General features: G+C 45.4%; 2 protein-coding genes across 2 annotated transcripts; one reads left to right on the top strand and one right to left on the bottom strand.

The window, feature by feature from the left end:
* Positions 1-456: 456 nt before the first annotated feature.
* Positions 457-15,884, bottom strand: dctn5 (dynactin 5). Its single transcript, XM_084191522.1, has 6 exons — positions 15,718-15,884; positions 14,853-14,921; positions 12,609-12,727; positions 6,170-6,281; positions 1,957-2,059; positions 457-1,437 (listed from the first exon to the last, which is right to left on the bottom strand). Exons 1-6 carry the CDS (start codon positions 15,763-15,765, stop codon positions 1,340-1,342), a joined length of 549 nt encoding a protein of 182 aa, XP_084047648.1. The 5' UTR covers positions 15,766-15,884; the 3' UTR covers positions 457-1,339.
* Positions 15,885-16,265: 381 nt separating this feature from the next.
* LOC311116439 (acyl carrier protein, mitochondrial-like) lies at positions 16,266-22,319 on the top strand. Its single transcript, XM_084191525.1, has 5 exons — positions 16,266-16,492; positions 17,252-17,374; positions 19,907-19,994; positions 20,445-20,566; positions 22,135-22,319. The coding sequence occupies exons 1-4, from the start codon at positions 16,310-16,312 to the stop codon at positions 20,534-20,536; spliced, it is 486 nt and encodes a 161-aa protein (XP_084047651.1). The 5' UTR covers positions 16,266-16,309; the 3' UTR covers positions 20,537-20,566; positions 22,135-22,319.
* The last annotated feature ends 3,407 nt before the right edge of the window (positions 22,320-25,726 follow it).

Below are 25,726 nucleotides of genomic sequence, written 5' to 3'. Positions count from 1 at the left end.
CCTGGGGGTGTATAATCAGTCGGCTTGCGTTGCAAAAAAAAACGTTTCGTCTGTCGCAAAATGTTTCGCAAATAGAAAAGCTTTTACTCCAAACGCTGTTGAGTTCCTATTTGGTCTCCAATCGAAGTTGTAGTTCAGCCGTGTCTCTCCTTGGAAGCTTGGAAGAATCTACCTAGAGTTTATACATGTGCAGCTTCAGCCAACCATTTCGCAGACTATTCAGATTGGAATGGAAACGCGCGGAAAAGCATCAAACTACATTGAACTACAACTTCCGTTTTTTAAGAACCCAACAGTCACGTCGAAGAGCCTTTGGACTGAGTAAACCTTTTTTTGAAGCAAAAAAAAGTTTTGCAAACGGAGTCCGACTAATGAATACACCCTGGTTCTAATCAGACGAACTAAGGGAAATTAAACCATTCATTCTCAAAGATCTGTTGTAACAGATAGACACACTGCTTTAACACTGTTTATTATTATCAACTACAATGAGAGTAGGGCTGGGATTCAATCTGATTGCACGTTGTAAACGTCATTTCCAACATATGTAGGGGTAGGGGGTTATATCTGGATAGTGTAGAGTAGGGTAGGGTAGGGGGTTATATCTGGATAGTGTAGGGTAGGGTAGGGGGTTATATCTGGATAGTGTAGAGTAGGGTAGGGTAGGGTAGAGTAGGGGGTTATATCTGGATAGTGTAGGTTAAGGTAGGGTAGGTTAAGGTAGGGTAGGTTAAGGTAGGGTAGGTTAAGGTAGGGTAGGTTAAGGTAGGGTAGGTTAAGGTAGGGTAGGTTAAGGTAGGGTAGGTTAAGGTAGGGTAGGTTAAGGTAGGGTAGGGTAGGTTAAGGTAGGGTAGGTTAAGGGGGTTATATCTGGATAGTGTAGAGTAGGGTAGGGTAGGGTAGGGTAGGGTAGGGTAGGGTAGGGGGTTATATCTGGATAGTGTAGAGTAGGGTAGGGTAGGGTAGAGTAGGGGGTTATATCTGGATAGTGTAGGTTAAGGTAGGGTAGGTTAAGGTAGGGTAGGTTAAGGTAGGGTAGGTTAAGGTAGGGTAGGTTAAGGTAGGGTAGGTTAAGGTAGGGTAGGTTAAGGTAGGGTAGGTTAAGGTAGGGTAGGTTAAGGTAGGGTAGGTTAAGGCAGGGTAGGTTAAGGTAGGGTAGGTTAAGGTAGGGTAGGTTAAGGTAGGGTAGGTTAAGGGTAGGGTAGGTTAAGGTAGGGTAGGTTAAGGTAGGGTAGGTTAAGGTAGGGTAGGGTAGGTTAAGGTAGGGTAGGTTAAGGGGGTTATATCTGGATAGTGTAGAGTAGGGTAGGGTAGGGTAGGGTAGGGTAGGTTAAGGGGGTTATATCTGGCTGAGAGAGAGGAATTTCTGGTAGTAACTCTTGGTCACATCAATCATCAGGTCCTGGGTACACTCTGGCAGTTCTCCTGAAAACAGACCTGAGAGAGAGAGAGAGGGGGAGGAGGAGAAGGTAGAGGGGGGGGGGGGAGGGGGAGGAGGAGAAGGTAGAGGGGGAGGAGGAGAAGGTAGAGGGGGAGACACCAGTTAGAAAGAGTTTAAAAGGGCATTTCCATCACTTTTCAACCTCATTCATTATCTCCAGCACCAGTGTCTACATATGCAAAAACCATGATGTCATTGAGTAGGATTTTTTTTTTTTTAAGAGTAGAGGGGGAGGAGGAGGAGGAGGTAGAGGGGGAGGAGGAAGAGGAGGAGGAGGAGGAGGAGGGGTTAGAGGGGGAGGAGGAGGAGGTAGAGGAGGAGGAGGGAGGAGGAGGAGGAGGGAGGGGGAGGGGGAGGAGGGGGGAGGAGGAGGAGGGGGAGGGGGAGGGGGGAGGAGGAGGAGGAGGGAGGGAGGGAGGGAGGGAGGGAGGGAGGAGGAGGAGGAGGAGGAGGAGGAGGGGGAGGGGGAGGAGGGGGTAGAGGAGGAGGAGGTAGAGGAGTTGGTGTGTTCTGACCTGGGCATCCTGAGAACACGGTGAAGGGAGGAACCACAGTCTCAGGAGGAAGAACTGTGTTGTCTAGGATCTTACAGCAATCCTTCAACACACACCGCCGGCCCTGGAACACACAGACACACAGACACACACACACACACACACACACACACACACACACACACACACACACACACACACACACAGACACACACACACACACACACACTCAGAGCATTAACAACCAGACACAGCAGCAACCCTGGCCTGGAGCAACAGAAACCACATGAACAACCACTCAGTGTAGCAGTGACTCCCGGCCCACTCAGTGTAGCAGTGACTACTGGCCCACTCAGTGTAGCAGTGACTACTGGCCCACTCAGTGTAGCAGTGACTGCCGGCCCACTCAGTGTAGCAGTGACTACCGGCCCACTCAGTGTAGCAGTGACTCCCGGCCCACTCAGTGTAGCAGTGTCTACTGGCCCACTCAGTGTAGCAGTGACTACTGGCCCACTCAGTGTAGCAGTGACTCCTGGCCCACTCAGTGTAGCAGTGACTGCCGGCCCACTCAGTGTAGCGGTGACTGCCGGCCCACTCAGTGTAGCGGTGACTACTGGCCCACTCAGTGTAGCAGTGACTCCCGGCCCACTCAGTGTAGCAGTGACTACTGGCCCACTCAGTGTAGCAGTGACTACCGGCCCACTCAGTGTAGCAGTGACTTCTGGCCCACTCAGTGTAGCGGTGACTACTGGCCCACTCAGTGTAGCAGTGACTACCGGCCCACTCAGTGTAGCAGTGACTGCTGGCCCACTCAGTGTAGCAGTGTCTACTGGCCCACTCAGTGTAGCGGTGACTACTGGCCCACTCAGTGTAGCAGTGACTTCTGGCCCACTCAGTGTAGCAGTGACTCCTGGCCCACTCAGTGTAGCAGTGACTACCGGCCCACTCAGTGTAGCAGTGACTACTGGCCCACTCAGTGTAGCAGTGACTCCTGGCCCACTCAGTGTAGCAGTGACTCCTGGCCCACACAGTGTAGCAGTGATTACTGGCCCACTCAGTGTAGCAGTGACTACTGGCCCACTCAGTGTAGCAGTGACTCCTGGCCCACTCAGTGTAGCAGTGACTCCTGGCCCACACAGTGTAGCAGTGATTACTGGCCCACTCAGTGTAGCAGTGACTACTGGCCCACTCAGTGAAGCAGTGACTACTGACCCACTCAGTGTAGCAGTGACTACTGGCCCACTCAGTGTAGCAGTGACTCCTGGCCCACTCAGTGTAGCAGTGACTCCTGGCCCACTCAGTGTAGCAGTGATTACTGGCCCACTCAGTGTAGCAGTGACTACTGGCCCACTCAGTGTAGCAGTGACTCCTGGCCCACTCAGTGTAGCAGTGATTACTGGCCCACTCAGTGTAGCAGTGACTACTGGCCCACTCAGTGTAGCAGTGACTACTGGCCCACTCAGTGTAGCAGTGACTACTGGCCCACTCAGTGTAGCAGTGACTACTGGCCCACTCAGTGTAGCAGTGACTACTGGCCCACTCAGTGTAGCAGTGACTCCTGGCCCACTCAGTGTAGCGGTGACTACTGGCCCACTCAGTGTAGCGGTGACTGCCGGCCCACTCAGTGTAGCAGTGACTACTGGCCCACTCAGTGTAGCAGTGACTACCGGCCCACTCAGTGTAGCAGTGACTACTGGCCCACTCAGTGTAGCGGTGACTGCCGGCCCACTCAGTGTAGCAGTGACTACTGGCCCACTCAGTGTAGCAGTGACTACTGGCCCACTCAGTGTAGCGGTGACTACCGGCCCACTCAGTGTAGCAGTGTCTACTGGCCCACTCAGTGTAGCAGTGACTACTGGCCCACTCAGTGTAGCAGTGACTCCTGGCCCACTCAGTGAAGCAGTGACTACTGGCCCACTCAGTGTAGCGGTGACTACTGGCCCACTCAGTGTAGCAGTGACTACTGGCCCACTCAGTGTAGCGGTGACTACTGGCCCACTCAGTGTAGCAGTGACTACTGGCCCACTCAGTGTAGCAGTGACTACTGGCCCACTCAGTGTAGCAGTGACTCCTGGCCCACTCAGTGTAGGAGTGACTACTGGCCCACTCAGTGTAGCGGTGACTACTGGCCCACTCAGTGTAGCAGTGACTACTGGCCCACTCAGTGTAGCGGCGACTACTGGCCCACTCAGTGTAGCAGTGACTACTGGCCCACTCAGTGTAGCGGTGACTACTGGCCCACTCAGTGTAGCAGTGACTACTGGCCCACTCAGTGTAGCGGTGACTACTGGCCCACTCAGTGTAGCAGTGACTACTGGCCCACTCAGTGTAGCAGTGACTACTGGCCCACTCAGTGTAGCAGTGACTACTGGCCCACTCAGTGTAGCAGTGACTACTGGCCCACTCAGTGTAGCAGTGACTACTGGCCCACTCAGTGTAGCAGTGACTACTGGCCCACTCAGTGTAGCGGTGACTCCTGGCCCACTCAGTGTAGCAGTGACTCCTGGCCCACTCAGTGTAGCAGTGACTACTGGCCCACTCAGTGTAGCAGTGACTACTGGCCCACTCAGTGTAGCAGTGACTACTGGCCCACTCAGTGTAGCAGTGACTACTGGCCCACTCAGTGTAGCGGTGACTCCTGGCCCACTCTGTGTAGCAGTGACTACTGGCCCACTCAGTGTAGCAGTGACTACTGGCCCACTCAGTGTAGCAGTGACTACTGGCCCACTCAGTGTAGCAGTGACTACTGGCCCACTCAGTGTAGCAGTGACTACTGGCCCACTCAGTGTAGCAGTGACTCCTGGCCCACTCAGTGTAGCAGTGACTACTGGCCCACTCAGTGTAGCAGTGACTACTGGCCCACTCAGTGTAGCAGTGACTACTGGCCCACTCAGTGTAGCAGTGACTCCTGGCCCACTCAGAGAATGACAGAAGAATCCCTGACCCTCCTGTGACTGTACCCTCCATAGAATAATAGATTTATAATTAAAATCATTCTAATTGTATGGTACCCTATGGGGAGAACCATAGAATTACATGTAGAATCACATTAAAGACATTTCATAGGATCTCTATGGGGAGAACCATAGAATTACATGTAGAATCACATGAAAGACATTTCATAGGATCTCTATGGGGAGAACCATAGAATTACATGTAGAATCACATTAAAATACATTTCATAGGATCTCTATGGGGAGAACCATAGAATTACATGTAGAATCACATTAAAGACATTTCATAGGATCTCTATGGGGAGAACCATAGAATTACATGTAGAATCACATTAAAATACATTTCATAGGATCTCTATGGGGAGAACCATAGAATTACATGTAGAATCACATTTAAAGACATTTCATAGGATCTCTATGGGGAGAACCATAGAATTACATGTAGAATCACATTAAAAGACATTTCATAGGATCTCTATGGGGAGAACCATAGAATTACATGTAGAATCACATTAAAAGACATTTCATAGGATCTCTATGGGGAGAACCATAGAATTACATATAGAATCACATTAAAAGACATTTCATAGGATCTCTATGGGGAGAACCATAGAATTACATGTAGAATCACATTAAAATACATTTCATAGGATCTCTATGGGGAGAACCATAGAATTACATATAGAATCACATTAAAAGACATTTCATAGGATCTCTATGGGGAGAACCATAGAATTACATGTAGAATCACATTAAAAGACATTTCATAGGATCTCTATGGGGAGAACCATAGAATTACATGTAGAATCACATTAAAAGACATTTCATAGGATCTCTATGTTGACAGAACACACTACCCCCATTGTGGCATCACAACAGAACCTCTACCGACCACTACCATCATGTGACTACCCTGCAATAAATATAAATCATGTGACTACCCTGTAACAGGGAAGCAAATGAAGCTAGCCCGCTAGCCAGAGGCTAGTAGAAAATGTGCCAAACTATCACCGGCAGGCCAGTGAAATGTTGTCTTTCCAAGCGTCACATGGCCCAGAATTAGGACCTGAATTGTTCCCACGGCCAGTGCTCTAAATCCATGTGTGTGTGTGTGTAACTGTGTGAGTGTGTGTTTAGCTCTGTGTGAGTGTGTGTTTAACTCTGTGTGAGTGTGTGTTTAACTCTGTGTGAGTGTGTGTTTAACTCTGTGTGAGTGTGTGTTTAGCTCTGTGTGAGTGTGTGTTTAACTCTGTGTGAGTGTGTGTGTGTGAGCCACTCACGATGACACAGTTCTTCCCGATGTGTACGTAAGATCCAATCTGAGCAGCGTTCACCACACAGTCCTCCTCGATGAACACATGGTCTCCGATGTGCAGCGGGAAGAAGGCCACTCTGAAGGGGGCAGAGGTCAGGGGTTAGAGATCAACCTGTCTACTAAGAAGACCACAGACCTGCTACACTGGATGTTGAATGTTAACTGACAGAACTACAGTGCCTTCGGAAAGTATTCAGACCCCTTGACTTTTTCCACATTTTGTTACGTTACAGCCTTATTCTAAAATGGATTTAAAAAATAAAAAATCCTCAGCAATCATATTCCATAATGACAAAGCAAAAACAGGTTTGTAGACATTTTTGCACATTTATATATATATTTTATATATATATTTTAGGTTCACCTTCCAATAGGACAACGACCCTAAGCACACAGCCAAGACAACGCAGGAGTGGTTTCGGGACAAGTCTCTGAATGTCCTTGAGTGGCCCTGCCAGAACCCGGACTTGAACCCAATTTTAACATCTTTGGAGAGACCTGAAAATAGCTGTGCAGCAACGCTCCCCATCCAACCTGACAGAGCTTGAGAGGATCTGCAGAGAAGAATGGGAGAAACTCCCCAAATACAGATGTGCCAAGCTTGTAGCGTCATACCCAAGAAGACTCGATGCTGTAATCGCTGCCAAAGGTGCTTCAACAAAGTACTGAGTAAAGGGTCTGAATACTTATGTAAATGTGATATTTCCGGTTGTTTTATTTTTAATAAATTAGCAAACATTTCTAAGAACCAGTTTTTTTGCTTTGTCATTATGGGGTATTGTGTGTAGATTGATGATCCGGAAAAAAAACAATTTATTCCGTTTTAGAATAAGGCTGTAACATAAAGTGGAAAAAGTCAAGGGGTCTGAATACTTTCCGAAGGCCACTGTATATCATGATTACTTGTATCAATTGGGTGGCCATTGTTTATCAAACTGTCATGACGTGCTGCAGCATGAGGCCTATCAGCAGAAACATCACCAGACCAACACATTCCTCTCTCTAGCTAGATCTATCAGCAGAAACATCACCAGACCAACACATTCCTCTCTCTAGCTAGATCTATCAGCAGAAACATCACCAGACCAACACATTCCTCTCTCTAGCTAGATCTATCAGCAGAAACATCACCAGACCAACACATTCCTCTCTCTAGCTAGATCTATCAGCAGAAACATCACCAGACCAACACATTCCTCTCTCTAGCTAGATCTATCAGCAGTAGAAACATCACCAGACCAACACATTCCTCTCTCTAGCTAGATCTATCAGTAGAAACATCACCAGACCAACACATTCCTCTCTCTAGCTAGATCTATCAGCAGCAGAAACATCACCAGACCAACACATTCCTCTCTCTAGCTAGATCTATCAGCAGCAGAAACATCACCAGACCAACACATTCCTCTCTCTAGCTAGATCTATCAGCAGAAACATCACCAGACCAACACATTCCTCTCTCTAGCTAGATCTATCAGCAGAAACATCACCAGACCAACACATTCCTCTCTCTAGCTAGATCTATCAGCAGCAGAAACATCACCAGACCAACACATTCCTCTCTCTAGCTAGATCTAACAGCAGAAACATCACCAGACCAACACATTCCTCTCTCTAGCTAGATCTATCAGCATAAACATCACCAGACCAACACATTCCTCTCTCTAGCTAGATCTAACAGCAGAAACATCACCAGACCAACACATTCCTCTCTCTAGCTAGATCTATCAGCAGAAACATCACCAGACCAACACATTCCTCTCTCTAGCTAGATCTAACAGCAGAAACATCACCAGACCAACACATTCCTCTCTCTAGCTAGATCTATCAGCAGAAACATCACCAGACCAACACATTCCTCTCTCTAGCTAGATCTAACAGCAGAAACATCACCAGACCAACACATTCCTCTCTCTAGCTAGATCTATCAGCAGAAACATCACCAGACCAACACATTCCTCTCTCTAGCTAGATCTATCAGCAGAAACATCACCAGACCAACACATTCCTCTCTCTAGCTAGATCTAACAGCAGAAACATCACCAGACCAACACATTCCTCTCTCTAGCTAGATCTATCAGCAGAAACATCACCAGACCAACACATTCCTCTCTCTAGCTAGATCTATCAGCAGAAACATCACCAGACCAACACATTCCTCTCTCTAGCTAGATCTATCAGTAGAAACATCACCAGACCAACACATTCCTCTCTCTCGCTAGATCTATCAGTAGAAACATCACCAGACCAACACATTCCTCTCTCTAGCTAGATCTATCAGCAGCAGAAACATCACCAGACCAACACATTCCTCTCTCTAGCTAGATCTATCAGCAGCAGAAACATCACCAGACCAACACATTCCTCTCTCTAGCTAGATCTATCAGCAGAAACATCACCAGACCAACACATTCCTCTCTCTAGCTAGATGCACAGTTAAAGGGGAAATACATTTAAAAATCTAAATGTAGATATTTTTCCAGACCTCAAAAATTGTCTTCTGATGTGATTTTATCATCGACTCAGACCCCCCCCCCCCCCCCCCGCTGTTTCTCTATGAATAATTGTAATATTGAGAGTAACAAACAGAAAAAAAATCCCAAATCAAGAAAAATGCAACAGAAAACAGAATCTGGGAAAGTACAAAAGAGAATATTATGGGGCCTGTCGCGCCAAATACTGTTTATTAACCATTATTTTACCAGATATATTGACATAAAACACATCTCTTGTGCACCAAGGACCCGGGGAACAGTTGCCGGGTAGAGGACAAGAGAAGAATGTGCCTATTTCAAAGCTATACAAAATAGAATGTAGCTTTTTTATTTAACCTTTATTTAACCAGGTAAGAAGCCAGTTGAGAACAAGTTCTCATTTACAACTGCGACCTGGCCAAGATAAAGCAAAGCAGTGCGATAAAAACAACAACACAGAGTTACATATGGGGTAAAACAAAACATAAAGTCAAAAAAATACAACAGAAAATATATATACAGTGTGTGCGAATGTAGTAAGTTATGGAGGTAAGGCAATAAATAAATAGGCCATATGTTTAAAAACATATGCTACTTAAAACATTTAAAAGTAGCTCATGCTAGAAACGGTTGGAGACTAAGGCTGAACGATTTTGGAAAATAATCTAATTGCGATTTTTTGCCCCCAATATTGCGATTGCGATTTAATATGCGATTTAATTTATTTATCCTTTTTCCCCTACAAAACATAATGAATGATTTAAATATGACCAACACAATAGTATATACATTTAGTGTGAAATGTTCTTTCCCATAGGCTGGGTCTATTTGTTAGAATTAAATTCAAACATGTATGACTTGAAATAAATGACATTTTTATTGAACTGCTCATTACAGAAACATCTGTGGCTTTGCCACTGTGCATTTAAATAATTTAAACAAAGGCATGAACTTTGTAAACACTGTGTGCAAAAGGTACAGTCTTAAGAAAAAAATAATTTTAAATTGTATGTATCTTACTGCTCCCAAGTCAGTAACATTTCACACAACTGAAACAAGGAATTTGCTTTGAAAATATTTTGTAAAATCAAAGTAAATAAAGTTATAAATAAAAAATGAGAAATGCACTTTTAATTTAGACAAACTATTTTTTATAAACGATTTGAATATTATAATATAAAATAGATGAGCCTCACTTATCTCAAGTACACAACAATAACACACCACACAGACTAAAGTTCACTACGAGTATGGCACTGCCAGCCATACTTATCCAACAGTTCTGTTCTCAGTGGCTCACAGGTTTTTTGCTAAGAAAACCAGAATATTGACTTTTTCTGGCTTCAAGGATGAGCGAGTGCAAGTCACAATATTCCCTCCTGTGCTAAAAAGACGCTCTGAGGGAGCGCTTGTAGCAGGTACACAAAGATACTTGCGTGCCATGGTGCACAACTGTGGGTAGCTGATCTTGTGCACCCTCCACCAAGCCAATGGATCATCTTCTCCATCAATGGTAGGAGTCATCAGGTAATTGTTTATCTCTGCCTCTGCGACATCTTCAAGATTTACAGGCAAAGAAGGAGAGGCTGAACTGGTCTTGAAAAAACTGCCAAGAGACCTCTTCGTCTTTTCCCCCAAGGACTGTGCACTTTGAGGCATCTGAACAGTTTCAGTACGAGACCTCTTCTCCTATTAGATGAAAACAACAGCCATTAGTTTTCCAGTTAGATTTTACAGAAAATTTTTGTTTTTGTGAAATACATAATTATTTACCCAATGATATGTACGTTGTGCCAAGTCTACTATCTCTGTCTTCAGACGAGTCTTGATAGCAGGGATGTTGTCTGTACTGATGTACTGTATTTTGAACCTAGGGTCCAGGAAACAGGCAACATCCAAAAGCTCCTGGATGTTTGGGTCTCCATATTTGTTATTGAGGTATGCTAGGACTTTGGTTTTTATTGATTTAGTCAGGTCAGTGTCCTCAGCATCTTCAGCCAGGACTGATGTGGCAAAAGGGTGGAGAACTGGCTTGAGGTAGGAGATGCTTACATACTCCTCTCCAGAAAGAGCATCAGTAAACTCCAGTAGAGGATGCAGTGCCTTGTGAATCGACTCCAACACGTCAATATCCTGCCAGGTTGGGATAAGGGAGCGTGCATATCGATCTCCAGACAATACCTGAGAAATGGCTTTGGCCTGTTCAAGCACTCTGGCAATCATCATTTCTTTAGAACCCCATCTTGTTGGGCACTCCGTTATGAGGTTGTGCTCAGGGAGTTTGAGCTCTCTCTGTGCCTCCGTCAGGGCTGCTTTCTTCTTCCAACTGTGGGAAAAGTGCCCCACCAGCTTCCTGCACAGTGCTGTTGCCCTTGACACTCTGTCATCTTTGAGTGCATTTTCTAAAAGAAATAAAAAGTAGTGTATTACACACAATTTGAGTTTTGATACAAGGCTCTCACTATTACACACTCAAATTAGCTGTAATTCTGAAATACACACATCCACAACACATCCTCTCTCTCTCTCTCAATTCAAAGGGTCTTTATTTGCATGTCAATTCTCTCTCTCTTTCTCTCTCTCTCTCTCTCTCTCATAAACACTAAAAAAACATGTAAAAAACAAAAACAAGAAAAGAAAAAAAATGCAGGTGGGCATTCCACCACAGACAGACATATGATATAAGCAAGTAAAATGAATTTACATATTAGAAAAGGAGTGGAAGTATGAATTTATTTAATCCCATCCGATTTATATAATATCATTTATATATATTTGTATATTCAGCTTTACTAATCGACGCATCTCTCTCTCTCGCACTCGCGCACACACACACACACACACACACACAAACACACACACACACACACACACACACACACACACACACACACGATAACTTACCAATGGCAAGATGTAATCTGTGGCCAAAACATTGGAGCCTCGTCCATTCATTAAGCCGCGCAGCAAGCACCATATTCGACGCGTTGTCCGTCGTGATGCAGACGTGATTCTCCTCGTGGAGATCCCAGCTGACAAGCCCTTCTCTCAGGCCGGCTGCAATATTTTCCCCTGTGTGATCGTCTGGGAAGTAGGTAGTTTGTAGGCAGCGAGCTCGGAGGTTGAAATCTTCATCAATAAAATGGACTGTAAGACTCTGGTACGGCTCAGCTGTGCGGCTTGACCACATATCAGTAGTGCTAGCAAAAAACTCCACCGTTTTAAGTTCCGCGGCGACTTTCTCTTTGCACTTTTTGTACAGCTCCGGTATGGCAGTCTGACTGAAGTATGTGCGGGAGGGTATACTGTAACGTTTATCAAGCGTATGTATTAATGCCATGAACCCAGGCTTGGTCACCGTGCTGAGAGGCATCATATCTTTGGCTATGAACTCGGTTATTGTCCGAGTGATTTCTCCGTGCCGTTTTGAATTACGTTCATACGGAGTGACACTTTCGAACATTTCTGTCAGTGATCCCTGTCTTGAGGTATTTGGCTTGTCTCGCGCACTGATGCTCGGCATTTTGGTCATACAACTGTCATGCATTGATTTGTGGTATTTTTTTAAGTGCTGAAACAGGTTTGTAGTGTTACCCCGTGAAGTAGCAATCGGAGCACGGCATGCTCTGCACAACACCTGACGCTGCTCAGCATCTTCTTTTTTAAAACCAAAATAGTTCCACACCACCGACGTGCTGTTCCTCTTCGATATTAAAGTATCAGCTGTGTCAGTTTCTGACTGTTCCGTCGAGCAAGAGGACATTGCGCTGGACAGCATGAAAAGTCGCGTCACGTGACCACCTCAAATCGCGCACGTTGCGATTAGAAAATCGCGTTCAGTCAAATCGCGATATTATCGCGAATGCAATTAATCGTTCAGCCCTATTGGAGACCCCCTGGTCTAGAAGAAGAGGAGCAGAACTCACTTACCCTTTGCTGAATTTTTTGAAGGGCGGTCGAATGACACTCCGGCTCTTCACAACACAGTGTCTCCCCACCCTGACGTTGGCCAGGTCTCCACGGATTATACAGTCATTCATTACTATAGTCTGGAAGAGACAGGGACAAACAGAGGGAGGGAGGGAGACAGGGAGGCAGGCAGGGTGACACAGACAGGCAGGGTGACACAGACAGGCAGGGTGACACAGACAGGCAGGGTGACACAGACAGGCAGGGTGACACAGACAGGCAGGGTGACACAGACAGGCAGGGTGACACAGACAGGCAGGGTGACACAGACAGGCAGGGTGACACAGACAGGCAGGGTGACACAGACAGGGAGGGAGGGAGACAGACAGATAGACCACAAACAGACAGACAGGGAGGCAGGCAGACAAGACAGGGAGACAGACAGGGAGACAGACAGGCAGGGTGACACAGACAGGCAGGGTGACACAGACAGGCAGGGTGACACAGACAGGCAGGGTGACACAGACAGACAGGGTGACACAGACAGACAGGGTGACACAGACAGGCAGGGTGACACAGACAGGGAGGGTGACACAGACAGGGAGGGAGGGAGACAGACAGGCAAGGTGAAAGACAGGGAGGCAGACAGACAGATAGACCACAAACAGACAGACAGGGAGGCAGGCAGACAAGACAGGGAGACAGACAGGGAGGCAGACAGACAGATAGACACAAACAGACAGACAGGGAGGCAGGCAGACAAGACAGGTTGACAGGGTGACACAGACAGGGAGGGAGACAGACAGGGAGGTAGACAGACAGACAGGGAGGGAGGGTGACACAGACAGGGAGGTAGACAGGCAGACAGACAGACAGGGAGGTAGACAGGCAGACAGACAGACAGACAGACAGGGAGGTAGACAGGCAGACAGACAGACAGACAGGCAGGCAGACAGGCAGACAGGGAGGGAGGGAGACAGTTATTGTCATATCTCAAGGAGGTATAGTGAATGTAAGGAATAAAGCACCAACTGGCCCATCTCATAGTGTATTACCTGTATAGTGAATGGAAGGAATAAAGCATCAACTGGCCCATCTCATAGTGTATTACCTGTATAGTGAATGTAAGGAATAAAGCATCAACTGGCCCATCTCATAGTGTATTACCTGTATAGTGAATGGAAGGAATAAAGCATCAACTGGCCCATCTCATGGTGTATTACCTGTATAGTGAATGTAAGGAATAAAGCACCAACTGGCCCATCTCATAGTGTATTACCTGTATAGTGAATGGAAGGAATAAAGCATCAACTGGCCCATCTCATGGTGTATTACCTGTATAGTGAATGGAAGGAATAAAGCATCAACTGGCCCATCTCATAGTGTATTACCTGTATAGTGAATGTAAGGAATAAAGCATCAACTGGCCCATCTCATAGTGTATTACCTGTATAGTGAATGTAAGGAATAAAGCATCAACTGGCCCATCTCATAGTGTCCCACCTGTATAGTGAATGTAAGGAATAAAGCATCAACTGGCCCATCATCTCATGGTGTATTACCTGTATAGTGAATGTAAGGAATAAAGCATCAACTGGCCCATCTCATAGTGTCCCACCTGTATAGTGAATGTAAGGAATAAAGCATCAACTGGCCCATCATCTCATGGTGTATTACCTGTATAGTGAATGTAAGGAATAAAGCATCAACTGGCCCATCTCATAGTGTCCCACCTGTATAGTGAATGTAAGGAATAAAGCATCAACTGGCCCATCTCATAGTGTCCCACCTGTATAGTGAATGTAAGGAATAAAGCATCAACTGGCCCATCATCTCATGGTGTATTACCTGTATAGTGAATGTAAGGAATAAAGCATCAACTGGCCCATCTCATAGTGTCCCACCTGTATAGTGAATGTAAGGAATAAAGCATCAACTGGCCCATCATCTCATGGTGTATTACCTGTATAGTGAATGTAAGGAATAAAGCATCAACTGGCCCATCTCATGGTGTATTACCTGTATAGTGAATGTAAGGAATAAAGCATCAACTGGCCCATCTCATAGTGTCCCACCTGTATAGTGAATGCAAGGAATAAAGCATCAACTGGCCCATCTCATAGTGTATCACCTGTATAGTGAATGTAAGGAATAAAGCATCAACTGGCCCATCTCATAGTGTATTACCTGTATAGTGAATGGAAGGAATAAAGCACCAACTGGCCCATCTCATAGTGTACCACCGGTTTGCTTGTCGTTACTTACTTTGCCGTTGAGGACGATGTTCTGACTGCCGCACAGTACCGACTGCCTGCTCACTTTGTTCCCAGAAGCCTGAGAGGGAGAGGCCACGCTGATCAGTTGGTATAACGGTACCGACTTAGCTACAAGTTTACAACACCGCTTTGATGCTAACTGTAAATCGGTGCTTTGTCTCAGAAATGGTCTGACTACAATTCAGCTGGCTAGCTAGCTAGCAACGATGGTTCAATGCATTGACTGTGTACTCTACATACACTGAGTGTACTAAAACATTAAGAACACCTTCTCTTTCCATGACGTAGACTGACCAGGTGAATCCAGGTGAAAGCTATGATCCCTTATTGATGTCACTTGTTAAATCCACTTCAATCAGTGTAGATGAAGGGGAGGAGACAGGTTAAAGAAGGGTTTTTGAGCCATGGCTTGTGTATGTGTGCCATTCAGAGGGTGAATGGGCAAGACAAAAGATTTAAGTGTCTTTGAACGGGGTACGGTAGTAGGTGCCAGGCGCACCGGTTTGTGCCAAGAACTGCTGGGTTTTTCACGCTCAACAGTTTCCCCTGTGTATCAATTATGGTCCACCACCCAAAGGACATCCAGCCAACTTGACACAACTGTGGGAAGCATTGGAGTCAACATGGGCCAGCATCCCTGTGGAAGGCTTTTGACTCTAGTAGAGTTCATGCCCCGACGAATTGAGGCTGTTAAAAGGTCAAAAGTGGGGGGGTGCAACTCAATTTTAGGAAGGTGTTACTAATGTTTGGTATACTCAGTGTAAATTCAACGAACTAAACGTTAGCTAGCTAGCTAATCGTTAACGTTATCTAGCCAAATAAACACCGAATAGAAGCTTGCTACAGAATATTACCGTTTCAATGTACTCCGCCTTGTTGTACAGTATCTCACACAACTCCATGATTGTAAAAATAAAATAATAATAATGTTGTACAGAAAACGAGTTGATGTAGATTGTGTTGCTCTGCTGTCAACCGCTCCCTTCAGTACCGTGAATGGGTTTTCAGACCATACTAGCAGGGCACTACATCATCGATGATGATGGCAAGCATATGGCGTGAACTCTTCTGCTCACAAAAATACAAAAAAGTATATTCAATGAAAATACAAAAAAATATGTGAGTTAAAGAAGTAACATCATTGTTAATGATTGACGAAATTGAAATGTTTTTTTTTTGTGTGTTCGGGTGATTAGTCATGTCTACCCGATTCGACTAATTCAACCAAAGTCCCCCAAATTTTTTTTTTTACATCATTCCAATTTAATTAAATAAGAAAACATACAGGAAAACATTACACTGACGTTATAGTGAATAATGAAAAACACAACAATATAAAATATCGGCGCTATTTCATAATAACCAGTGCGCACCCTCACATTTGACCTCCTTTTCTCCCAGACGTGTTTGCTTTGCACCCTGGGATTGATCGGTATCTTCTCAATCATGGCGTCCCGTGTCCTAGCGCAGTGTGTCCGCCAGCTCGCCCGGCCTTCTGCGAGGCTCTCGTCGGGGAACGTTGCAGTGAGAGCCGCCGCCGCCGCCGCCCCGGTCCCGGTCCTGTCCAACCCCCGGTCATTCTCCTCCATTGGCAGCAGTCAGCGGACACGGTGGATCGAACAAACCCGGGTCAGTCTTTGAATAACATTGAACCCACTCGGGTCGCTGCTGCTGTGGCCTAGCAGTACTGGTTTTACACATTGACCTACCAGTTACCTTTCCGACAAAATCGGTTAACTAGTGATAGCTAGCTAGTGGCTATCTGCCTGTCACTGTGCACGGCCAAGGTCTTACAACTGGGTCAATTGCTAATTCAACGAAAATGTCTCTGAAAAGTGCCTAGTTGGAGATATTACATTACAAAACAACCGACCGTGTCTCACGCGTTAGCCTAAGCAAGTTAACAGCTAGCTTGCGCTAATTGTCCTGTAATCGTTTAGATACTCGGCTAGCTAGTTGAGTACAATCAAAAGATACTTTTATGTTCAACTATTCATCTGTGGTACAGTCAAGTACTGTACTGTTAACCTAGCTTACTAGCTAGCTAGTACGTTATCAAGTGTGTACTAGCTAGATGAGTCGATTGACACATTTTTTAATTTAAACCAAAGCAAATGTGTAGCTCCTAGCTATTAATCAATGCCCTGGGGTTGTGTGACTGGACGATACATGCATGGCTTGTGCAACACCACTGCACTACATACAATGCGGTGGACATCTGTGACATGAGTTAGCTAGCTAGCTATTACCTCTAGGCTTGAACTTCACTGCTTGATGCATTATGCTGAAGTGTTGTCAGTCAAGCTGGCATCGACAAGTGAATGACCTCTAAACCCATCCCTGTTTCCCCTTCCCCCTTCCTCCTTCCTCGCTTTCTTCTCTCTCTAGATCTCTAGCTCAGTGGGGTTGTTGTGCAGACAGTATGGAGACCTGCCCCCCCTCACCATTGAGACCATTAAAGAGCGCGTCATGTACGTCCTCAAGCTCTACGACAAGATCAACCCAGAGAAGGTAAGGACAGACCGAGGCACCGGTGGCTCGTTTGAGAGTAGGAATACCGGGGGGGGGGGGGGGGGGGGGGGGGTGATCATTAGTCCAAACAGTTGAGTTTTCCAATGAAAACAAAGAGTTTCTATTGGACAAATTCCCTCTTGTTTCGTTCCATCCGCTACAGCACGGTTCCGTTTGGTGTCTAGTGAATTACACCCCAGATATCTAGGATCAGTTCGACTTTTCAGACAACATCAACACTCCTTATCTGAGGCAGCTGGACAGCAAGTCTCCTTTGAGGCCCAAAAGCACCTGGGCATGTTTTCATAAAGTATATTATATTTAAGTGATAATTCCCCGAGAAGAGATGCCTTTTGAGAGGGCATTATCGCCTTTATACATCAGGTTACCGACATATTCAAATAATAATGATTGACATATTTTCATCAAAAAAACTTTATTTTGATTAATTTATTCATACTATTTCATTCTTCCACGAGATATAGTCCCGACACAAATCTAGGGTTGCTACCCAAGCCGGCTGGTCGTTCGTGCTATCGGTTCGGTTGCCAGAGACGCGACCCAGTCGTTCAGTCTTTTTGTTCTGTATCTATGGACGTGACCCAGTCGTTCAGTCTTTTTGTTCTGTATCTATGGACGCGACCCAGTCGGTCAGTCTTTTTGTTCTGTATCTATGGACGTGACCCAGTCGTTCAGTCTTTTTGTTCTGTATCTATGGACGTGACCCAGTCGTTCAGTCTTTTTGTTCTGTATCTATGGACGCGACCCAGTCGTTAATTCTAAATGTTCCATTGCCATACTGGCTGGCAACGTTCTTATCCCTTGCTTGCTAGCTAGCCAACTACGGCTAACTTACAGTCACGTCAAACAGTGCAGCCAGAATAATAGCAAAGTAGCTGTATTTGTTTAAGCTGTTTTCTAGTGACATTTATTTGTATGTATCCATAACAATGAGCTAATGAGGTGCGATTTCACCCTGGCATAGAAAATGTGCTCGCTGGTCAGGACACTGTTGTTCAGAGGAGCTAGACAACAACACAGCTAACACAATCACTTCAAACTGAAGCTGGAAAGACTGCAAACTAGCTGCGTTTCGTCTTTTTTCAATTGACATTTCTTTGTATATGTCCATAAAAATGATGCCCGCTGATTCATGATTTCGACTGGCTGAGAAACTCTGCCTCCCTTTCTGTCTCGTCCACGACTCCCGACACGTTCATTACTGTGGGACAGCTGGAGATAGAATTTGAAGATTGTAACAACGTTGCAAATGTCAGAGAGACAGACAGCAAGGTTTATACAAATATCCGCTGTTAAAAACGAAATGATAGTCTAAAAGAAATGTGAGATAATGTCTAGATGCTTTTTATAGTGGAGTTCAAGTTTATAAATTGCCTGGCTGGGCTGACGAGACAGTGGATTGCGCAGTCAGATAATAATAATAATATGCCATTTAGCAGACGCTTTTATCCAAAGCGACTTACAGTCATGTGTGCATACATTTTTTGTGTATGGGTGGTCCCGGGGAATCGAACCCACTACAAGATGGAACAGAGTAAATAGGCATTTTAACGTCATTGATTTAGCCGGCGGTAACTTGTGGAATAGACGTCGGCCGGAATGCGCTTTTAACCAATCAGCTTTCAGGATTAGACCCACCCGTTGTATAAATACAAAAGTATGTGGACGCCCCCTTCAAATTAGTGGATTCGGCTATTTCAGCCACACCCGTTGCTGACAGGTGTCTAGAATCGAGCACACAGCCATGCAATCTCCATAGACAAACCCTGTGTGTGTTCTAACCTCCTCTGATCCATCAACCAGCCCCCTGTGTGTGTTCCAACCTCCTCTGATCCATCAACCAGCCCCCTGGGTGTGTTCCAACCTCCTCTGATCCATCAACCAGCCCCCTGTGTGTGTTCCAACCTCCTCTGATCCATCAACCAGCCCCCTGTGTGTGTTCCAACCTCCTCTGATCCATCAACCAGCCCCCTGTGTGTGTTCTAACCTCCTCTGATCCATCAACCAGCCCCCTGTGTGTGTTCCAACCTCCTCTGATCCATCAACCAGCCCCCTGTGTGTGTTCTAACCTCCTCTGATCCATCAACCAGCCCCCTGTGTGTGTTCTAACCTCCTCTGATCCATCAACCAGCCCCCTGGGTGTGTTCCAACCTCCTCTGATCCATCAACCAGCCCCCTGGGTGTGTTCCAACCTCCTCTGATCCATCAACCAGCCCCCTGTGTGTGTTCCAACCTCCTCTGATCCATCAACCAGCCCCCTGTGTGTGTTCCAACCTCCTCTGATCCATCAACCAGCCCCCTGTGTGTGTTCTAACCTCCTCTGATCCATCAACCAGCCCCCTGTGTGTGTTCCAACCTCCTCTGATCCATCAACCAGCCCCCTGTGTGTGTTCTAACCTCCTCTGATCCATCAACCAGCCCCCTGTGTGTGTTCTAACCTCCTCTGATCCATCAACCAGTCCCCTGGGTGTGTGTGTGTAATCTATATGTACCACCTGCCTCTATCCTCAGCTGGTGACGTCGTCCCACTTCCTGAAGGACCTGGGGTTAGACAGCTTGGACCAGGTGGAGATCATCATGGCCATGGAGGATGAGTTTGGTGAGTCTCCCTGGGGGTCTGTCTGTCCATCTTTCTCTCTTCCTGTCTGTCTGTTGGTCTGTCTCTCCCTGTCTGTCTCCCTGCTGGTCCACCAGTTGATTATAATAGAAATGTCCGTTCTAGACTAGTCATTCTGTTTCCATGACATGAACTTAGATTTCTGGATGAACTATCCCCTTTTCCACTTCCTACCTACAGCCTATATACAACTATTGGTTAATACCGCTGGGTTAACGTGTGTGTGTGTTAACGTGTGTGTGTGTGTGTGTTAACGTGTGTGTGTGTGTGTGTGTGTGTGTGTGTGTGTGTGTTAACGTGTGTGTGTTAACGTGTGTGTGTGTATTAACGTGTGTGTGTGTGTTAACGTGTGTTAACGTGTGTGTGTGTGTTAACGTGTGTGTGTGTGTGTGTGTGTGTGTGTGTGTTAACGTGTGTGTGTTCCTGCTACAGGGTTTGAGATCCCAGACGCGGAGGCAGAGAAGCTGATGTCTCCCCAGGATATCGTCCAGTACATCGCCGACAAGAAGGACGTGTATGAATAGAACCAAGCTAGGATTACTAGCGCACTCAGAGTGAGTGTCCACTCCGCCTTTTCCCCGTGTCGTTGAGAAGGGAGAAGTGTAACGCTCGCTCACCATAAAATAAAAATAAAAACATTATTTTATTTAAACAACTATTAAAAGCTTTTCGTTTCGGCCTTCATCAGAACCATGTCATTAGTCTCCAATGACGTGTGTATATATCCTGAATTGCTGATGCTATGTTTTGACCATGAAGAGACTTTGAAGCCAGCTGGTCGGCCATATTGCCACTCCTCAGTAGAAGCAGTCCTCCGTAGGAATGAATGGAATTCTACAGTATTTCATTTGAAATGTTTTGTATTTCTGCATTTAAGATGTTTTTTTTTTTTTTTTTTTGTAGCGAGGACAGTAACATTAGTACTTTCAAAAAATATATATATACTTTAAGGAAAATATTTCGTTCATTTGTTTAGCGCACATAGTAGAATTTAAAAGTAATGCATTAAGGCGTCTGTAATACAATTAAAATGTAAGACATTACAGTAAATGCATTTCTATAACTTCCAAAGTGTTTGTTTTTTTACGATGTGGGAGGGCCAAGATGTAGACGCGGTGGCTTCAACATAGCGCCCCCTGTCAGTCACCGAGTGCAGTAGTTCCCAAAACTCTGTGGCGCGCCCCCTAGAGGGGGAGGTAGGGAGGTGCGGGCCTCAGTCAGGCTTTCAACTTACTCTGAGTGTGTCCAGATCAACTTGCCCGTGTCAGCTAACATTTCTTTGGCTTAGGTTTTTGTTGTAATGTTCGGGTCAAATCACGTGAATACACATCTCAGACGTGACAAAACGTGTATATAGGATTACAAGAAAATGATCTTTTAAACCGGAAACATTTTCTCTCCGCCAACAAAGAGGGGTGTGAACAGTTTGTCATGAACAGTGCTTGTGGCCCATAGAAATAGACCTGGTGTAGGGGGGGAGGGGGATGTCCCCCTGCTGGAAGGGGGGCCTGGGGTGGGGGATGTTTCCCCCTGCTGGAAGGGGGGCCTGGGGTGGGGGATGTTCCCCCTGCTGGAAGGGGGGCCTGGGGTGGGGGATGTTCCCCCTGCTGGAAGGGGTCCTGAGGATGTTTCCCCCTGCTGGAAGGGGGGCCTGGGGTGGGGGATGTTCCCCCTGCTGGAAGGGGGGCCTGGGTGAAACAGTTAGGGAACCCGTTCTCTAGTGTATATACATACATCAGTTAGCCTCCCCGTGTCATTACCGTTTCAAACGGAAATCAATCCAACACAGCTTAGTGACCTGCGCGCAGTGATGGACTTTTAAAAAGGCCGTTTCCATAGACGTTCGCAGAAATCACGTTCGCTGCAAACGCTGCAGATGCCTCGAGCAGAAATGACCTGCAACAGTCAACCGCAGTGCACAGGCGGTTTTCTCCGGGGTCGTTTGGATCCCTGCCTTTTATTAACTGGTCTAAAACAATAGAATCAGCTTCTACTTCATCACATTTAAAAACCACGTTTATTAAATGAAGCTGTTCCTGCATCTGTGTTTACTGAGGTGGAACTTCCTGCTTGTTGTTCCTGTGTTTACTGAGGTGGAACTTCCTGTTTCTGCTCCTCACAGGAAGTCCTGATGATGCCGTCTGACTGGCTGGGCTGGGCAGCGTCAAATCCCACTTCTCTTCCTCCTGTTCTCTCTGTGGCATCAGATGCATTGTCTTGTGTTTTCCGCTGTATTTAATGAAAATGTGTTTTCTCCGGAGTTTGGGGAGATGGAAAAAAAAAAATAAAGATCCCTTTGTGGTTGGACTCTTGTTGTACAGCGCCACCTTGAGGTTCATGGAGTTCCCCCAGTCACCCCTAAAGCCCAACGGGATGGGTAAAGGTGGGTCATAAATATTTACATTTGAGTCATTTAGCAGACTTACAGTTAGCGGGGGGGGAAGACTCCTGGGTCTGTCTCAACGAGGCCCTCAATACTGTATGTCTCAATAAAGATTTTCCCTGCGTTTTACGATAAAGCTGCAATATATAACTTTTTGAGTGACCCAAAAACAATTTCACATAGAAATATGAGTTCTAGATCTGTCATGGTCATTGAACGCAAGTCTAAGAAGCGGTAGATCTGTTCTATGTGCTCTATTTCTATGCTTCCCGTTGTGAAGTTTTTTTCGGGTTATGGACAATATACTTCACAGAGATTTAGATGGTACAATGATTCTCTACACTATACTTGCTTGTTTTTGTCACATACACTGAAATTAGGCGTAGTAATAGAATTTTAGCAACCAGGAAATGCTGGAGTGATTTCTGAAGAGTATATCTTTAAGAACACCTTCCTAATATTGAGTCTCCCCCCATCGATGATGTAGTGCCCTGTTAGTATGGTCTGAAAACCCATTCACGGTACTGAAGGGAGCGGTTGACAGCAGAGCAACACAATCTACATCAACTCGTTTTCTGTACAACATTATTATTATTTTATTTTTACAATCATGGAGTTGTGTGAGATACTGTACAACAAGGCGGAGTACATTGAAACGGTAATCTTCTGTAGCAAGCTTCTATTCGGTGTTTATTTGGCAAGATAACGTTAACGATTAGCTAGCTAGCTAACGTTTAGTTCGTTGAATTTACACTGAGTATACCAAACATTAGGAACACCTTCCTAAAATTGAGTTGCACCCCCCCACACTTTTGACTTTATAACAGCCTCAATTCGTCGAGGCATGAACTCTACTAGAGTCAAAAGCCTTCCACAGGGATGCTGGCCCATGTTGACTCCAATGCTTCCCACAGTTGTGTCAAGTTGGCTGGATGTCCTTTGGGTGGTGGACCGTTCTTGATACACGGGAAACTGTTGAGCGTGAAAAACCCAGCAGCGTTGCAGTTCTTGGCACAAACCGGTGCGCCTGGCACCCACTACCATACCCCGTTCAAAGGCACTTCAATCTTTTGTCTTGCCCATTCACCCTCTGAACGGCACACATACACAATCCATGTCTCATGGCTTAAAAACCCTTCATCCTCGATCATGTCACCAGAATACGACCCTCAATATTTATTGGAAAGGAGCATCAAGCTCATCACCGTGGCACTTTCACTACCCTGTGAAGTTCATAACTTATTTCATCTGTAGCCTGATAAACTGCCTGCTTTCCCAACGAGTCGTAGTGGAAAAAACCACACACCATATAATCTCGTGACTCCAAAGTTTACTTAGAAATTAAAGGTTATAACACTGCCTTTTATCACGGTTATGTTTAGACAATAAATATCCCACCATGCCGAACGAACAAATGATCTGTCGGCGTTTATAAAATTGTACCGAAACTTCCTGTTTCCATCACTGCTGTTGTGATTAGTATTATTTTATTTTTTTATTCGGTATGACTTTACGCGCATAAAAACTGTGGATGGAAACGTGGTCAGTAAGGTACTTTAATTTATCCAGAAATGATTTGATATTACGATTTGTTATTGGACCTTTATGAACAAATGGACCCCTATACCCTATGCCAGGGCGATTTCGAAAAATTCAACGGAAGCCCCGTCCCGATTTTCTTACCTTCAATGGTTTTCCCACCGCTGCCCAACGCACTTGTGGAGATCAGAGAATGTATCAGGTGTTCCTGTTCCTATGGAGATATTTACATCATTTACGTCATATCCAGAGCGACTTACACATTGGGAGATATGAGAGGATTTGTCAGGTGTAATCAACATGGTAATTAGCTAGGTGGAAGTTCCACCATTTTACATCACATTTACGTCATTTAGCAGATGCTGTTGTAGTGTATTAGGATTATGTCTTTGTTAATGTTTTTCATGTGGAACTGAAAGGATGTTGATTTTAGTTCAAAAGTAGCCATTTGTAGGGTGACGCCCAAGGGGAGACAGGTGATTGGACAGCGGAGGGAGCAACCCATATTTTTGCATTGTTTATAAGTATGGGCTAGACAAAGAGAGGGTCAGAAACAGACAGATTATTTTGGGACGCTGTTTCTCCAGACACTGCAGGTCTGTAAACTTATGCTGGAATCTTGTGATATGAATAAACTTATGATCAAAGGTTCAGTATGAGCGGACTCCTTTGTTTATCAGCAATAATTGCCAGCATTTACTCGATACTACACTGTTATCCAGAGGGACTTACAGGAGCAATTCGGGTTAAGTGCATTGCTCAAGGGCACATCGGCAGATTTTTTTTCTTCTTCACGTAGTCGGGGCTCGGGGATTCGACCCAGCAACCTTTCAGTTACTGGCACAACGCTCTTAACCACTAAGCCACCTGCCGCCCCTACCGTGTTGGCTTTACACCTCTCAAATCCCAACGAGTGTGTAAGGCTTGATTTCCACGTAGCTGACCAGAGAAATGAACAGACAACAACAAACAATCGGTTAAATCACGGTTAGTCTTTTATTGAGGGTTGTACCCAAGTTATACAGCTTTGTGTTCCGACGCTACGGCCAGAAGGTTACAAACAGTTTATCAATCTGTCTAGCGCTTGGTTGGGTTGGTCGGTGGGTTGGTCTCAGTCCTGGAGACTGTCCAGCCACCTAACAACTCTACACCTTTAGTACACATTCTCTTAAGAGCACTAAAATCATCAAAAAAAAAATGAAAATAAACAACATCAACCAAACAAACAGAGGAACAAAATAATAATCATGAAATAAAAACAAATGACAACAGAACAACAGCATCATCGTCATGGTGATGATGGGAGGAGACAATGGGATGTCAGTGGGAGGAGACACTGGCAGTTTCTACCTTGGTTAACGTTTAAACGTCAGGCCTCTGTGTTACCAAATAAGGATTGTCCTTCAGAAAAAGTGCGGTTCCCCAAGAAGACAAGATAATACTAAAAAAAGACCCTGAAACCACCCACGCCCCTCCCGCCAGGAAGACAACGACGCCAAAACACCTCCCTGCACTGTCCCTTTCAGTTGGTAACTTTAAATAGTTTTTTATTATTATTATCAATATTGGTTTGGTTTTCTCTATACATCTGTTTCAACAGTTTCATATTATGTGTCCAGGTGAATAATATACTGTCTCTCCAAGGTCTGAGACTTCTAGATGATACCATTTCTAAGTGATAGAAATCGCTCTATAAAAACCAGCAGTACAATCTGTGTTTTATCCCCACCAGTCCTGTCTTCGTGTCCCCGACAGGAACCAGTGAAAAAGGGACTTCAATCTAACCTCCTTC

The sequence above is a fragment of the Coregonus lavaretus genome, assembly GCF_964263955.1.
Source record: "Coregonus lavaretus genome assembly, contig: HAP1_SCAFFOLD_720, whole genome shotgun sequence".
NCBI lineage: Eukaryota > Metazoa > Chordata > Actinopteri > Salmoniformes > Salmonidae > Coregonus > Coregonus lavaretus.
Note: the sequence above shows the minus strand (reverse complement) of the source record. Positions and strands in the feature narration are given on the sequence as shown.